The 14,736-nt window shown below is 41.6% G+C and overlaps 1 protein-coding gene across 1 annotated transcript in view; it reads left to right on the top strand.

The window, feature by feature from the left end:
• Positions 1-13,417: 13,417 nt before the first annotated feature.
• Positions 13,418-14,736, top strand: part of APPBP2 (amyloid beta precursor protein binding protein 2) — a 71,734-nt gene continuing 70,415 nt past the window's right edge. Inside the window, exon 1 of the mRNA XM_007464902.1 lies at positions 13,418-13,827. Within this exon, the coding sequence (XP_007464964.1) occupies positions 13,690-13,827 (138 nt within the window). The 5' untranslated portion in view covers positions 13,418-13,689. The remainder of the gene's footprint in view (positions 13,828-14,736) is intronic.

Raw genomic sequence — 14,736 nt, 5'->3', positions numbered from 1 at the left:
TGCCCCGGTCCGGGAAGATCCCACATGCCGCGGAGCGGCTAGGCCCATGAGCCATGGCCGCTGAGCCTGCACGTCCGGAGCCTGTGCTGCGCAACGGGAGAGGCCACAACAGTGAGAGGCCCACGTACCACAAAAAAAAAAAAGAAAGAAAGAAAGAAAGAAAGAAAGAATCCACCTTCTAATTCAGGGGACATGGGTTCGATCCCTGGTGGGGGAACTGAGATCCCACATGCCACAGGGCAACTAAGCCCGCGCATCACAACTACTGAGCTCTTGTGCCTCAACTAGACAGCCAGCTTGCCGCAGACTACAGCGCCCACGTGCTCTGGAGCCCGTGCACACAGCTAAAGAAGAGAAAACCCGCATGCCGCAACTAGGGAGAAACCTGCGTGCCGCAACGAAAAATCCTGCATGCCTCAACAAAGATCCTGCGTGCTGCAACTAAGACCCGACGCAGCAAAAAAAAAAAAAACAGATAAATAATAAATAAATTAATTAATTAAACATTTAAAAAATAGAGGGCATGCACTCATTGAAACAAACAAACAAACAGATGTTGAATTGTCCAAGGTGGTGAACAAATCACACACATTCTACATCCTATCTCTCCAATTTCCTGATGAAATGATTCAAGAGTTGTAAAAAGGAAACATTTTATCATGCTTCCAGAAACTAAGGAGGAACCCCTTTCACGCCTTAGCCTTCAAGTAATTCTTATGGAGCTGAGTCACATGAAAGGTTTAGACGAGAGTAGCACCTACTCAGGCAATTTTTTAAAGTCTGGAATTAATTCATTTAAGGATGAAAAAGAGGGCTTTCCCACAGATTACCTTTATTTGGGACAAAATATAAGCTGCTATCATCTTTATGTTTGGTTACTGCAAGATAAGCCACATCTAAATATATCCTACTCAACAACATTGCAAAATGTTGAGAACAGTTGTAGCTGGATGATGTATCAATGGCAATTTATTATGCTTTTTATTTTCTACTTCTTTTCGAAAATCACATGGTAAGAATTTTTTAATCTAAGAAATTTTTTAATCTAAGAAAATATATATCCTACTCATTATATTCAACAGATATTCATTGAGCACCTATTATGTGTTGAGTACTGTTCTAGACACTGGAGATAGAATAGTGAACAAAACAGACAAAATCGCTACCCTTGTAGAAGTTATGTTCCAGCACGAGGAGAGGTAATAAATGATCAACATAATAATTACTAGTTTATGTGGTATGTTGGAAGATGGTAAGTGCTATGGGAAAAAATAAAAGTGGAGGACGGAGAAGATCAGGAGCAAATTGGTTGGAGGACTAGTTACAACATTCTTTAGGGTGATCAGGGAGGGCCTCATTTGAAAGGCATCATTTGAGTGAAGACCTGGAGACGTGCGAAAGTTAATAGTGAAGTTATTTGTGGGAAGAGTGTTCCAGGCAGAGAGAACATTAGAGCAAGGTGACCACTGTGTCTGGAATAGAGTGAGGAGGAAAGCAGTAGGAGATTAGGTCAGGGAGGTGAGGTGGGGTGGAGGGAACTTCAAATCACATGGAGTCTTGTCGGCCATTGTAAGGACTTTTGTTTTTACTTGGAGTGAATGCAGTGAGATCATTTTAGGGGACTATCTCAGTCAACCAGATGAGAACTGATAGTGGCTTAGACTGGGGTGGTCACAATAGACATGGTGAAAGTTATTTCACATCAGTGAAATTCCTTAAGCCTCCACCACCTCCCTTGCTTTCTTGCTCTGGGAGGGTCTTCACTTGCAGGCCTGTTCCATGCCCATGGCTTTACCCTGGGGGTAAAGCCAGCAGGATGCTGTAGGCTTGGAGTGAGAGGCCTTCCTCAGGGGAAACTGAACAGGTCAGTGACTGATACAAGTTCTGAGGGAGTGCAAACCATCTGTCAACAGAGATTTTTTTCCTTCCGGAAGCACTGCAGCAAAATAAAAAATGAATCCCAATAAAGAGGACAAAAAGGGGAAGCATGATTTATTAGAAACTGTGATAAGCAAAGAAATCAACAAAGCTTACAGTTAAGTATAAATAGTTTTTGATAAAGTGATTTTGAAGTTTAATGCAATTCTTTGGAAGAGATCTTAAAATAAAAGAGAACAAATGAGAAAAATTAATAACAATCTTGAACTGAATCACGATAAAAGTGGAAGTGAGGTATAAAGTAGGGGAGAATGAAATCTTGTTAAAAGTATCCTGTGTAGGGTAGCAAAATTATAGATAAACTATCTTGATGCTCAGAAACATATTGGCTCATATCATAATTCTTAACAAATTATGGGCAACCACAAGTAAAAAAAGATCTAAACAGAAATTGCGAACCCAAATGTCCACAGGGGCCAGAGAGGTAATGTACATTTGTTTTTCTTGAAAAAATAGTGTATTATAGTTAGCTTGGGCTGCCATAACAAAGTACCATAAGCTGGTTGGCTTAAACAACAGAAATTAATTTTCTCACAGTACTAGAGGCTGGAAGTCTGAGATCAGGGCGGCATGTGGGATCTTAGTTCCCCGACCAGGGATCCAACCCATGTCCCCTGCATTGGAAGGCGGATTCTTAACCATTGGACCACCAGGAAAGTCTCCAAATTCCAGACTTTTAAATGTTGACTCAAAATTTTTAAATACCCTATAAGACAAACACCCCAACCATATCTGTGGGTTGAATATAAAGCTGTCAATGTGCAACCTCTGAGGTAAGACTTCAAACTTACTAAAGAATAAAGCAAAATACATAGACTGCATGAACCAAAATAGTGAGAATAAAAACGAATATATGATTAATCACCATAAGAGCAAATATAGTAAATTCTTCCAATCAGAGGCATAGGTATGTTGAGAAAAGAAAAAACAACAACAAAACCCCAGCTAAAGAGGCAGTTAAAACGACATGACTAAGAAAGTTTGAAAATAACAGATGTTCATTTCAAAGCATACGCTAACAAAAGGAAGGCTTTTGCGGCTAAAATGATAAGGAAATGCGTTGGCTCATATAACTGGAAGGCTAAAGTTAAGGTGGGGTTTATGGTTATTTGTTTCTGTAGCTCAATAATTTTATCAAGGACCCAATTTATTTGGTCTATCTGATTTGCCACCTGCCAGATTATATTCATCCTAAAGTTGGCCTCTTTTATGACAACAGGATGGCTGCTAATTACAATATGAATATAGATTTTCATGTTTATGGGTAGTGGAAGACAGTTGCTTACCCAACTGTTTTTTTAAAAAAGAGGAAGCCCATCCCTTTTGTCCAGTTGGGACAGTTTAGTAAATTGCCTATTCCTAAATGGATAAAGTTTACCTGGAATGCCACATTCTGATTGACTTAGGTCTAGATTCCTAAATCAACCTGTTTTAGTTATCTGTTACCACATAACAAATTACCCTAAAACTTCATGACTTAAAAGAACAATAAACATTTAGTATCTCTCAAGGTTTCCATGGGTCAGGAGAAGCTTAGCTGAGCTGTGCTGGCTCAGGATCTCACATGAAGATTCAGCCAAGAAGTCAGGTGGAGCTGCAGTCCTCTGCAAGCTCAGCTGAGGCTGGAGGATTTCTTTTCAAGGTGGCTCACTCACATGGCTGATGCCTCAGTTCCTCTCTTCAGGGTCCTTTCCATGAGGCTGCTTGAGTATCCTCACAACATGGTGGCTGGCTTCCTGATTCATTCTATGAATGACTCAAGAAGGAAAGCGCAGAGTAGAAGTTATGTCCTTGGAAGTCACATAGCACCTTTTTCATCATATTCTATTGTTGAGATGTGGGTCATAGTAAAATGAACTTCTTTTTTCCAATACGTAATTTCAACCAAAGTTGCCAAATTGTTTCCCGTTAGCCTTTCCTGGGCCATGATTACTCTGGCCAAAACGAAGTCTTGTGCTAGCCCTTGGAACTGAGGCATTGGATCAGTCTCATCTGAAACACATGGACTGAAAGTGGGAGAGAGATAGTTCCCCAAAGCAAAATCAGGGTATCATTTACAGAAGAAGAAGGACTAGATACTGGACAAGCAAAAACAAAAGATGCCCACTAGAGTGTCTTTGTATTATTTGAAATTGTTACAGGAAGTGTGCTTTACTTTTAGTAAAAAAAAATGAATTTCGATACACAAAAAGTTTAAAGATATTAACAGTGGTTATCTCTGCATAGTGGGATTATAGTAAAATTTTTCCTAGTTTTCTGTTTATTCCAAATATTCTTTCATGGGCATGTCTTACTTTTATAGTCAGAAAATAGTAATAACTACTATTTTATAAAAGATAAATTTCACCATTGTAAGAATGGAAATAGAATGCAGTACTGCAAAAATAGAATGCAATACTACATTTAAAAAAAATAAATTTATTTATTTTTGGCTGCGTTGGGTCTCTGTTGCTGCGCGCGGGCTTTCTCTAGTTGTGGCAAATAGGGGGTACTCTTTGTTGCGGTGCATGGACTTCTCATTGCGGTGTCTTCTCTTGTTCTGGAGCACGGGCTCTAGGTGCACGGGCTTCAGTTGTTGTGGCATGCGGGCCTCAGTAGTCGTGGCTCGCAGGCTCTAGAGCACAGGCTCAGTAGTTGTGGTGCATGGGCTTAGCTGCTCCGTGGCAAGTGGGATCTTCCCAGACCAGGGCTCAAACCCGTGTCCCCTGCATTGGCAGGCAGATTCTTAACCACTGCACCACCAGGGAAGCCCAATACTACATTTTTTAAAAAAACCTATATAGCCAAAGTCACAGACAGAGAAAAGAAAGAAGGCAAGACTATACAATGGGTGGAAAATGTAAACCATGTTTGCTGGAGCAAAATCAGATACACCAGTAGTTAATATATGAATTTTTTTAAAGGTAAATTCCAGCTATATGTTATATTGACCACAAAAATGATGCGGAATTGTTGAGAATTAAGTAGAAATTAAGTATAATTAAGTAGAAATCACATAATTACAAAATTGTCTTTCTGGGAACAAAGCATGTCCCTCCTTTCATCAAAAGCCTCTTTTGTATCCCTTTATTGTTTTGTGGCTATTCTCACATAGGTCTTTCACATTTCTTATTGACTTTATCCCTTATTCTTATTCTTTATTCTATATTCTTAATCTTTTTCAGTTTTCGTTGCTTTTGTAATCTTTCTTTCCATTATGTTTCCTAACTTGCTATGATTTGTATATAGGAAAATCACTGCCACTACTGTCAGGAATGTAAATGAATAGAGTATTAAATACTTTCCAAATAGTCAAATCTACAGGAAGGAAGGTAAGAGCATCAGGAGTTGTAAATAAGCAGGAAAACATAAAAGACGGCTTTCTTTCTTGTAATTCACTTGAAAGACAGTAACGGTTAAAACAAAACAAAATGTAAGGAGGGGCTTATAATGGAGAAGGAAAGGATATGAACATATTCATATAAAGTATAAGAGGGTAGGTGAATTTATTTGTAAATTTTTATTTGTTATAAAATTATTTCATTGTGAGGCAGGAAGTGTCAGGTAAGTAGGATAAGGCTTAAGTAGAGAGTGGGAAATGGGAAGAGATATATTTAGTATTGACTCTAAATAGACTCTGATAAATTAAGAATACATATTACGAGCCTTAGAGGAAACACTGAAAAAGTAATAAAAAGAGCTATAGCTAAGCAGCTAATAGGAAATAAAATGAAATATTTAGAATATTAGATTATTATTCCATTTATAAGAAATTCTAAAACAGAATTAATCAATAGTACTAGAAAATCACATTGGTGGTTGCCTGGAGTGGGGCAGCTGGGGAGATTGACTGCAAATGAGCACCAGGGAACTTCTGGGGAGATGGAAATATACACCTTGATTGGTGTGGTGGTTATGTACATGTGTACATTTGTCAAAAGTCATCAACCTGTTCACTTAAGACACATAACTTTTATTGTATATAAATTATGCCTTAATGAAGTTGCTTTTTTCCAAAAATTATTATATCTTCGAAGAGTAAATCCACTTGGTGACTTCCGTGGTGGTATACATCTGTAGTTTTTGCTTGCCAGCTATCTCTGACCTCATCTTTTGGTAATATCATCTGATGTTATTTTCTTAGGTAACTACCACTTTTCTACTTGAGATAGTCTTTTTTTTAAAAACTGTTTTATTTATTTCTGGATCCCCACATCCAGAATATGGCCTGGAATACAATGTATGTTCATTAAACACATTTTTAAAAAAGTAAATTTATTTGTTTTCTTTTTTTGTTTGTTTTTGGCTGTGCTGGGTCTTTGTTGCTGTGCGCAGGCCTTCCCTAGCTGCAGCGAGAGGGGGCTACTCTTCGTTGTGGTGTGCGGGCTTCTCGTTGTTGTGCCTTCTCCTGTTGCAGAGCACGGGCTCTAGGCACACGGGATTCAGTAGCTGTGGCACACGGGCTCAGCTGTTGTGACTCACGGGCTCTAGAGCGCAGGCTCAATTGTTGTGGCGCACGGGCTTAGCTGCTCCGCGGCATGTGGGATCTTCCCAGGCCAGGGATTGAACCCATGTCCCCTGCATTGCAGGCAGATTCTTAACCGCTGTGCCACCAGGGAAGCCCCACATTTTTTTTTTTTAATTGGGGTATAGTTGCTTTACAATGTTGTGTTAGTTTCTGCTGTACGGCAAAGTGAATCAGCTGTATGTATACATATATCCCCTCCTTTTTGGATTTCCTTCCAATTTAGGTCACCATCTACTCGATATAATCTTGGTGAATAGTCATATATATTGCCTTGTCCTCCTCTGGCCAAAGTTGGACATGTGACCCAAGCTAGCCAGTATGACCTTCTATCCTTGGAATTTGAATCTTGAGTCGTGTGATCCAAGGACCAAAATTGGTTGGAGCTGTTTTATCCTGCTAGTGATCAGCTTTTCCGAGATGGTCCATGCCCATCACTGCTTTTGGATGTCAGAGCTTCTTGAGAGACAGATTTCTCTCTCTCCTCCGTTAAGGGCCCTCTCTGTTACATTGGAATTGTCAGCCCCTGTGACAGGCTGCCAGTGGCCAGCTCTGGGAGGCTGTCTCAGGATCTTGGGTATACAGAAATCATTCTGCTGTTCTGAGCAACTCTTGGGTTGCTCAAAGCCCTTCACAAATGCCGGTTATCCCCAGGTAGTCATTATACCACTCCCATATCATGCTGGGGTACCCTGTGATGTTGTCTAAGACCCATCTGCCTGGGCCTACTAAGCCACATTTCCTACTATGTGTTCTTACTCCCTTTATGGATTCTAATACTTATGAAAGTAGACCTTCTGCATTCAACGCCCCCCCCCCCCAAATCTGTTTTTCGTTCCTACTCTAGGACCCATGCAGGGCTGTGGGGGTGAGGGGTGGAGGCGGTGAAGGCACAGGGTACAGGGCACTTCCACATAATCAGTTTCCTATACTTTCCACTTTGGCCTTTCCCGCTTCTTCCTTTCTCCTTTCCAGTAAAAACAGGCTTGTGTAAGGGATGGGGAAACTGTTTTCATCAAATCTGCTGTGTTGTCTATGTACATAAGTTATTTCTATTCCCCAGCAGGGCCTAGACTTTTGAAATGCACAAGCAAAGAAAAGGATCCTTGTTTCCCTCTTCTGTGTCCTGTCATTTAAAACAAATGAGCATAGAACCATTCTATCTACTGCCTCAATGGGGGGAAGGGTTGTTGTTCATATTTTAAAATGAATATCTTACCACATAAACAAACTGTATGAACATCTTTATACATGTCAGTTTAAACATGTGAGGAAACATCTATAAATTAAGTTGGAATTTGCAAGTTTTTCAAGGCTCTTGATATGTATTGCCTAAATGTTTCTTCCAACATAACTTTACTGTCTTCAGCTATGTATTTAATACACTTTGTCTTCTCATTGAGCTAGCTGATCACTCTAATGTGAATTTTTGTGAAATACAAAGATATTTTAATACCACTTTGTGTTCATTATGATGGCTAATTATCAAAAAAAATGGAAAATAACAAGTGTGAGGATGTGGAGAAATTGGGACGTGTATGCATGGCTGGTGGGAGTATAAAATGGTACAGCTGTTGTGGAAAACAGTTTGGCAGTTCCTCAAAAAGTTAGAAGTAGAATTACCATATGAGCCAGCAATTCTACTTCAAGGTATACACCCAAAAGAATTGAAAACGACTCAAACAGATGTTTATATACTTTGTTCATAGCGTTATTCACAATTGCCAAAATGTGGAAACAACCCAAATGTCTATGAACAGATGAATGGATAAACAAATGTGGTATATACATACAATTGAGTATTATTTAGCCTTAAAAAGGAATGAAATTCTGATACAAGCTACAACATGGATGAACCTTGAAAACATGCTAAATGAAATAAGCCAGACACAAAAGGACAAATATTGTATGATTCTACGTATTTGAGGCACCTAGAATAGGTGAACTCACAGAGACAGAAAGCAGATTAGAAATTACCAGGGGCTGGGAAGAGGGGGGATATGTGGAATTACTGTTTATTTATTTATTTAATTTATTTATTTTTGGCTGCTTTGGGTCTTTCGTTGCTGTGCATGGGCTTTCTCTAGTTGCAGCAAGCAGGGGCTACTCTTCATTGCGGTGCGTGAACTTCTCATTGCGGTGGCTTCTCCTGTTGTGGAGCACAGGCTCTAGACACGCGGGCTCAGTAGTTGTGGCATGTGGGCTCAGTAGTTGTGGCTCATGAGCTCTAGAGCACAGGCTCAGTAGTTGTGGCACACAGGCTTAGTTGCTCCATGGCCTGTGGGATCTTCACGGGCCAGGGCTCAAACCTGTGTCCCCTGCATTGGCAGGTAGATTCTTAACCACTGCGCCACCAGGGAAGTCCCCACAACATTTATTGTCTTGTCCTCAAGATGTCCTCTATTGGGGAGATAAGGCAACCACACATGATGTAATTAAATTATAAGATATCATTATAAGAGATGTTACATGGAAGATTATAATGTGATCTTTTAACTTTTTCTTTTCTCTTGAATTATATGTTCTCCCTCTCTTTCGATATACTCTTTTTACTCTCTTATCTTTAACTATTCTCAAAAATTATCAAGTTTTCTACCCCTGCCCCCAGTCTTGAAATCTTCCTCAAGTCTGCCTGTGTATCTCATAGAAACCTCATCCTTAAAAAATCCAAAACTGGACCCAAACTCCTCACTATGTTGTTAAGTTCAGTAAATGACATCACACATATTTTGTCTTCTAGGTTAAAAATCTGTATCATTTGTATATTTTGACTAAAAAGTTTGGTGGGGAGTTGGATGTGATTGGAATGCCCTTAGGTAGGATAATATCTATACAAGATGGCTCAAGAGTTATATGACTATATCACTTTGTGTATAGTTTACTTTGTTCCCATTTTCTATCTCATTGAAAAGTTAAAACTTTTCACTGTCACAAATAAAGAACCACAACTTTGTTTCACAATTTTGCATGTATGTTTTTACATTCTGAAAATTAGAAAATTTCCTAGAACTTGGAGGTATAGTGTCAAGGTGAAATGAACTCACTTATACTGTAATTGCTCAAGTAAATCTATTTGTGTTATTTTCCTATGAACTTTTTTTTTTAAGGATTTTATTTATTTTTTTGGCTGAGTTGGGTCTTTGTTGCTGCACGAGGGCTTTCTCTAGTTGCGGTGAGCGGGGACTACGCTTCGTTGCGGAGCGTGGGCTTCTCATTGTGGTTGCTTCTCTTGTTACGGAGCATGGGCTGTAGGTGCATGGGCTTCTGTAGTTGTGGCACGTGGGCTCAGTAGTTGTGGCTTGCATGCTCTAGAGCACAGACTCAGTAGTTGTGGCTCACACGTTTATTTGCCCTGCGGCATGTAGGATCTTCCCCGACCAGGGCTCAAACCCGTGTCCCCTGTATTGGCCGGTGGATCCCCAACCACTGTACCACCAGCGAAGTCCTGAACTTTTTTTTAACTCTTATTGCCTTCATTTAAAAAAAAATTTTATTGGAGTATAGTTGATTTACAATGTTGTGTTAGTTTCAGGTGTATATTTTCCTATGAACTTCATTGCAACTGAAAATACTTTGAGAATTGACCTATTTTGGAACTTTTCTATGACTATTACATCCAAAACCAACTCGTTATCTCCTCACTACTCTCATGATATCCTGTGCAAAGTCTATCACAGTATTTCTCACATTATATTGTGATTATTGATTACATGTTTGTCTTTCCAAGAATGACTCTTAAGCCTTTATTCCATGCACTGGACCAGCACTAGCAGCACAAATACAAAACCACTCAGACCTTCTTTGCTAATTCTCTACTTCTGATTGTCAGGGTTAGTAGACAGACTGCATACAGGGCAGGTTCCAAGTTGATTTCCTTAAAATAAGGACTGGCAAATGATAGGTTTTATTTTCCATTGCTCTTAGGGCCAAATGGGGGTGTTATGTATGTTAATGAAGACAGTAGAGATCAAGAATTGGGGGAGCATCCTAGTAGGTAGCTGTTTGGATTAACTTTGGAAACAGGAAGCCACATGTAGCAAGCAGGGTGAATTTAAAGGGGTCAAGACAAGATGGACAGTAACTATGAACATGTCCAAAAAACTCCTGAGTTTTCTGCAGATATGGGTGATGGTACTGAGGGATGAGAATTGGGCAGGATTTCCCATCCTCATTGTTTCCCTAAGTGACAAGAACTGGTTGGCAAAGCCTTGCTCTATTCTTCGATGGTTGCAAGTATCAGGACCCAGTCATTTTGCCTATGTGATGTGTGCGGCCACGGGTGTGCCTTGATGATTCTGTTTATGAGGTCCATGTGATTGTTGGCCTGTGGTTGATGGGTGTTGATTATGTGGATTTAGACTTGGAGGGCTCTGAAAAAGGCTCTTCAAATTTAGGACAAGAATCATTGTTTCCATTCTGATTCTCTTTGGTTAGGCAGTTCACTCTTATAAGTAGTATAGTAGAGCCATTGTCAGAAAGTTAAGAAAACTGTCCAACACAGGTTATCAATTGTCTCATTCTCATGAATGAATTCATATGTTTAGTGATGTATAACCCTGAGAGGGAATAGGTTGACTATGGAGTCTAAAGCGATGGATTCCTGGGAACTTTAGGGGATTGGAATGGGGTGTTCCAGTGACCTGCTGTGGCATAACCACTATAACCTTAGTGATATAAGTGAAGAACCATTTTATTATGCTCCTGTGTGTCAGGAATTCAGACCAGAGCAGGGATACTTGTCTCAATCAGTTCCCTGATGCTTGGATCCTCATCTGGAAAGGCTGGAGTGGCTGAAGGTAACTCAAATGTCTTAGAGATGAGGAATCATCTGGAGGTTTCTTCACTGAAACAACTGGTACCTGAGCTGGGATGACTCAAAGGCTGCATTCAGCTGGGGTTGTTGACTGGGAGTGCTTACATGTAGCCTCTTCATGTGGCTTGGGCTTACTCAGAGCATGGTGGCCTCAGTGTAGTTCATCTTTTTACATGGTGGCTCAGGAATCCAAGAGTGAGTATTCCAGAGAACAAGGTAGACTCCATATGGCCTTTTCTGGCCTAGCATCACTTCTGCTGTACTCCATTTGTTGAAACAGATACAATCCAACCAGAGTCAAGAGCAAGGTATTGCTCAATGCTTAGACCCCCACATCTCAATGAAGGGAGAACCTGCAATTTAAAAATGGTCAAAATGTGTATTGCCTCTTAGGATTTTCAGGATTCCTTCGGGACCAAGTTCACATCTCATATAGCTCTGTACAGTGCAAGGCTCTCTGCCAAATTTGAGGCCACCAGTAGTCAAGGGTTAAAGGAGATCTGGTGGACTGTAGGGATAACATTGTGATACAAGGGCCTCTGTCTGCCAAAATGTATAGATGGCCATGACAGTTTAGCAGCCCTCTTCTGTATTCTATCCTTCTGTAGCTGGGAGTGCATGATTCGAGACCTTCCTCTGGCTCTGCTGGTCATAGATGATTACTGTCTTCTTGCTGACACACAAATCTGATCCTTTTGCTTCTTTACAATCCTTTAAGGATTCCCTATCATCTCCAAGATGAAGTCCAAGGTCATTAGCATCACATTAGCCCCTTCATGATCTGACCCTGACCACTGAAAACTCAGATCTTATGCTATCATCCAGAATATGAAAGGCAGTATTTATATAATTATTGAGTTCAAATACCAGCTCTGCTGGGACTCGTTAATTTTCTAGAGTACAACAGAGAAGCTTTCTTCCCTCAATTGAGGACAGTCCACAACAAAAATGGCCTAGTTTCCACTAGTTTCTCTGTTCATCCGGTTCACAAAGGCCTGGCCTGCAGATGGATTCTCATCTGGATTTAGTGCCTTAAGGTAGGGATTCGTTGTTCATGTGAAATTAAAATGTAACTGGGCATTTGTAGTTTTTTACTTGCCAATTCTGGCAACCCTACCTTAAGGTCAACCACAGCTTTCCCAGGTTCATGGACTACAGAGTAAGAACTGGTACAGACTGAGAAGAGGACTAAGTGTGTTTCCTTCTTTCTTTCTTACCAAACTACTTAACCATTTAACATTGAAATAGCAGGGTGAACTGGAAGAGCCACTTCCAATTCCTTTAGCTCTAAATGTCAGCACATTATCATCATTGTTTTCAGGTTTTACATTGCTACAGCGTGACTAAGAGATTGACAGTGTCACCAATTACGGCCAGTAATTTCCTTGTTAAATTCCTAGAGCAGAAAGATGTTGCATAAAGTTCTTGAAATCACAGAGTTGGAAAATTAAGTTACATAAGTTGCAGATATTGAGGCTGAGGACGGAAGGAAACAGATATCTTCATTTCTGTTTTACCACAGTCATATCACAGTTACCATTTAGCCCTTTTTCTCTCACCACTATTTGTAAATCCATAATAAGGCTAACCTTCCCACCAAATTCTTCTAAAGCAGTTCTTTTCCCTTTTTTTTTTTTTTTTTTTTTGGTAAGTTTCATTTAGAAAAAGAAACATAGTAAAGTTCAAACAGGGCAAATGGTTACACAATGCAAGTCTCCCTTCCATCCTGATCCCTAGTTCCTAGGCCAAAGGTTCCTAACTTGGGTTAGGGACCGGAGTCTAAGGGAGGCTTTCCAGAGTAATGTGAATTCTCTGAATGCATGATTTTTAATGTACTGATAACTCTGCACCCAAACTTCTACCTGAGCCTGGAAAGCGTCCGTGCCTAAGAACCCCCCAAGCAGGATTGGCTGAAAGGGCTGATGCGGCCGGTGACTCGGAAGGAGCTGCTTAAAAACCTGTCATAACTTGTCGCAGTGAAAAAAGCTCACCCCCATCCACGGAACTCCAGCGCCCTCGGAAAGTATGTTCCCCGAGGGAGGGATCACGGATCTTTTCTTCCCAAGTTTTTCGCCTGCCGCATTCCTTTCCTCCAGCGCGTCGGCGTATGCTGACGCCATAACGCCGCACACGTAGTCCCGCCCCTGCAGAGAGAGGCACTGGGACTGATCCCAGGGTGCTCGCAAACACGGAATGTGAGGCCTCGGCCCGGTTGCTCCCGGATCCCTGGCCCGCTCTCCACACGGGCCTGCGCCCGCTGCCGCCGCCCCCAGCTCGCCCGGAGGAGCCAGCGCAGCCGCGCCCTTCTGCTGTGTGCCCGCGTGGCCGCCGCCGTCCCTCGGAATCCTCCGGGGCCGCCGAGGAGTTCGCTACGGAGGGAGGCGGGGGCCTTCGGGAGGAGGAGGCGGAGGAGGCGGAGGAGGAGGGAAGGAAGATGGCGGCCGTGGAACTAGAGTGGATCCCAGAGACCCTCTATAACACCGCCATCTCCGCTGTCGTGGACAACTACATCCGCTCACGCCGAGACATCCGCTCCTTACCCGAGAACATTCAGTTCGATGTTTACTATAAGGTACGGACCGTGGGCCAGCATTCTGCTCTCCTGCAGCAACCCCTGGGGCCGCACCCCCTTCCACGTCCGCGAACCCCCGCGTTTAACCCCTTACCCCTTGTAGCAGGGTCGTCTTCCGAGACATATGGGGCGGTGTCGGGGTGACCAGTACAGAAACACCCCATCTGGTAGCCTCTGTCTCGCAAGATCTTGGGCCTTGATGGATACGTCTTTCTAATGAGTCTTTTCCCCCTTCTGGTGTTCCCTCCTACATTGGGGCCCCTTTGGGGAGGCCTTTTGCGTGGACTTCCTCTATTGTGCCCTTGTGCCACTCAGTCCTTCCCTTGTAGCCTGTGTCTTCGGGATATTTTCTGCCCTCCCTTCCCAATTAAGTGTCACCATCAGCTGGACTTTTCTTTGCTCTTTTCCCCTCCTTTCTAGTATCTTTTCTCGCCGCCCTCCTTCCCAAGTTTTTTTTCTTTTTTCTTCTGCTTCTTGTTCCTTAGCTTTACCTATTTCTTCCTAATTGGGAGGGAGTTGAGGAATTATTGGAAGTAGTCGTGTGTCTTATTCGCATATCCTCTAAAGCTTTGGTTTTTGTATATACTAGGGATTGAATAGGGGTTTTTATTAACATGGGAGTGGTGATAAACTACTTGAAAGGGAAAATCCTTAAAAAAAAAAAACTTTAGAATTTAAAGTATGTTCATATATTTGCAAGCTGTAATCTTGCAGCATTCCTAAATCGCTCCCCCTCAGAAATCTGAACAAAAAGTTTCCGAGTCAGTCTCCAAGTAGTTTCAGGGGTAAGTGTCTTTAGACGTGGACAATTTTGCAGTGTTTAGAGAGGGAGGAGAACTTTATGGACTGGGAGCCTCCCTTTCCCTCTCCCCCCACATTGGAATGTGAACAGTGGACTTATTATTCAGT

Source organism: Lipotes vexillifer, unplaced genomic scaffold (assembly GCF_000442215.2).
Source record: "Lipotes vexillifer unplaced genomic scaffold, Lipotes_vexillifer_v1.1 scaffold788, whole genome shotgun sequence".
In the NCBI taxonomy this organism is placed as follows: Eukaryota; Metazoa; Chordata; class Mammalia; order Artiodactyla; family Lipotidae; genus Lipotes; species Lipotes vexillifer.
The sequence above is the reverse complement of the archived record's forward strand: the minus strand, read 5'-3'. Positions and strand labels throughout refer to the sequence as shown.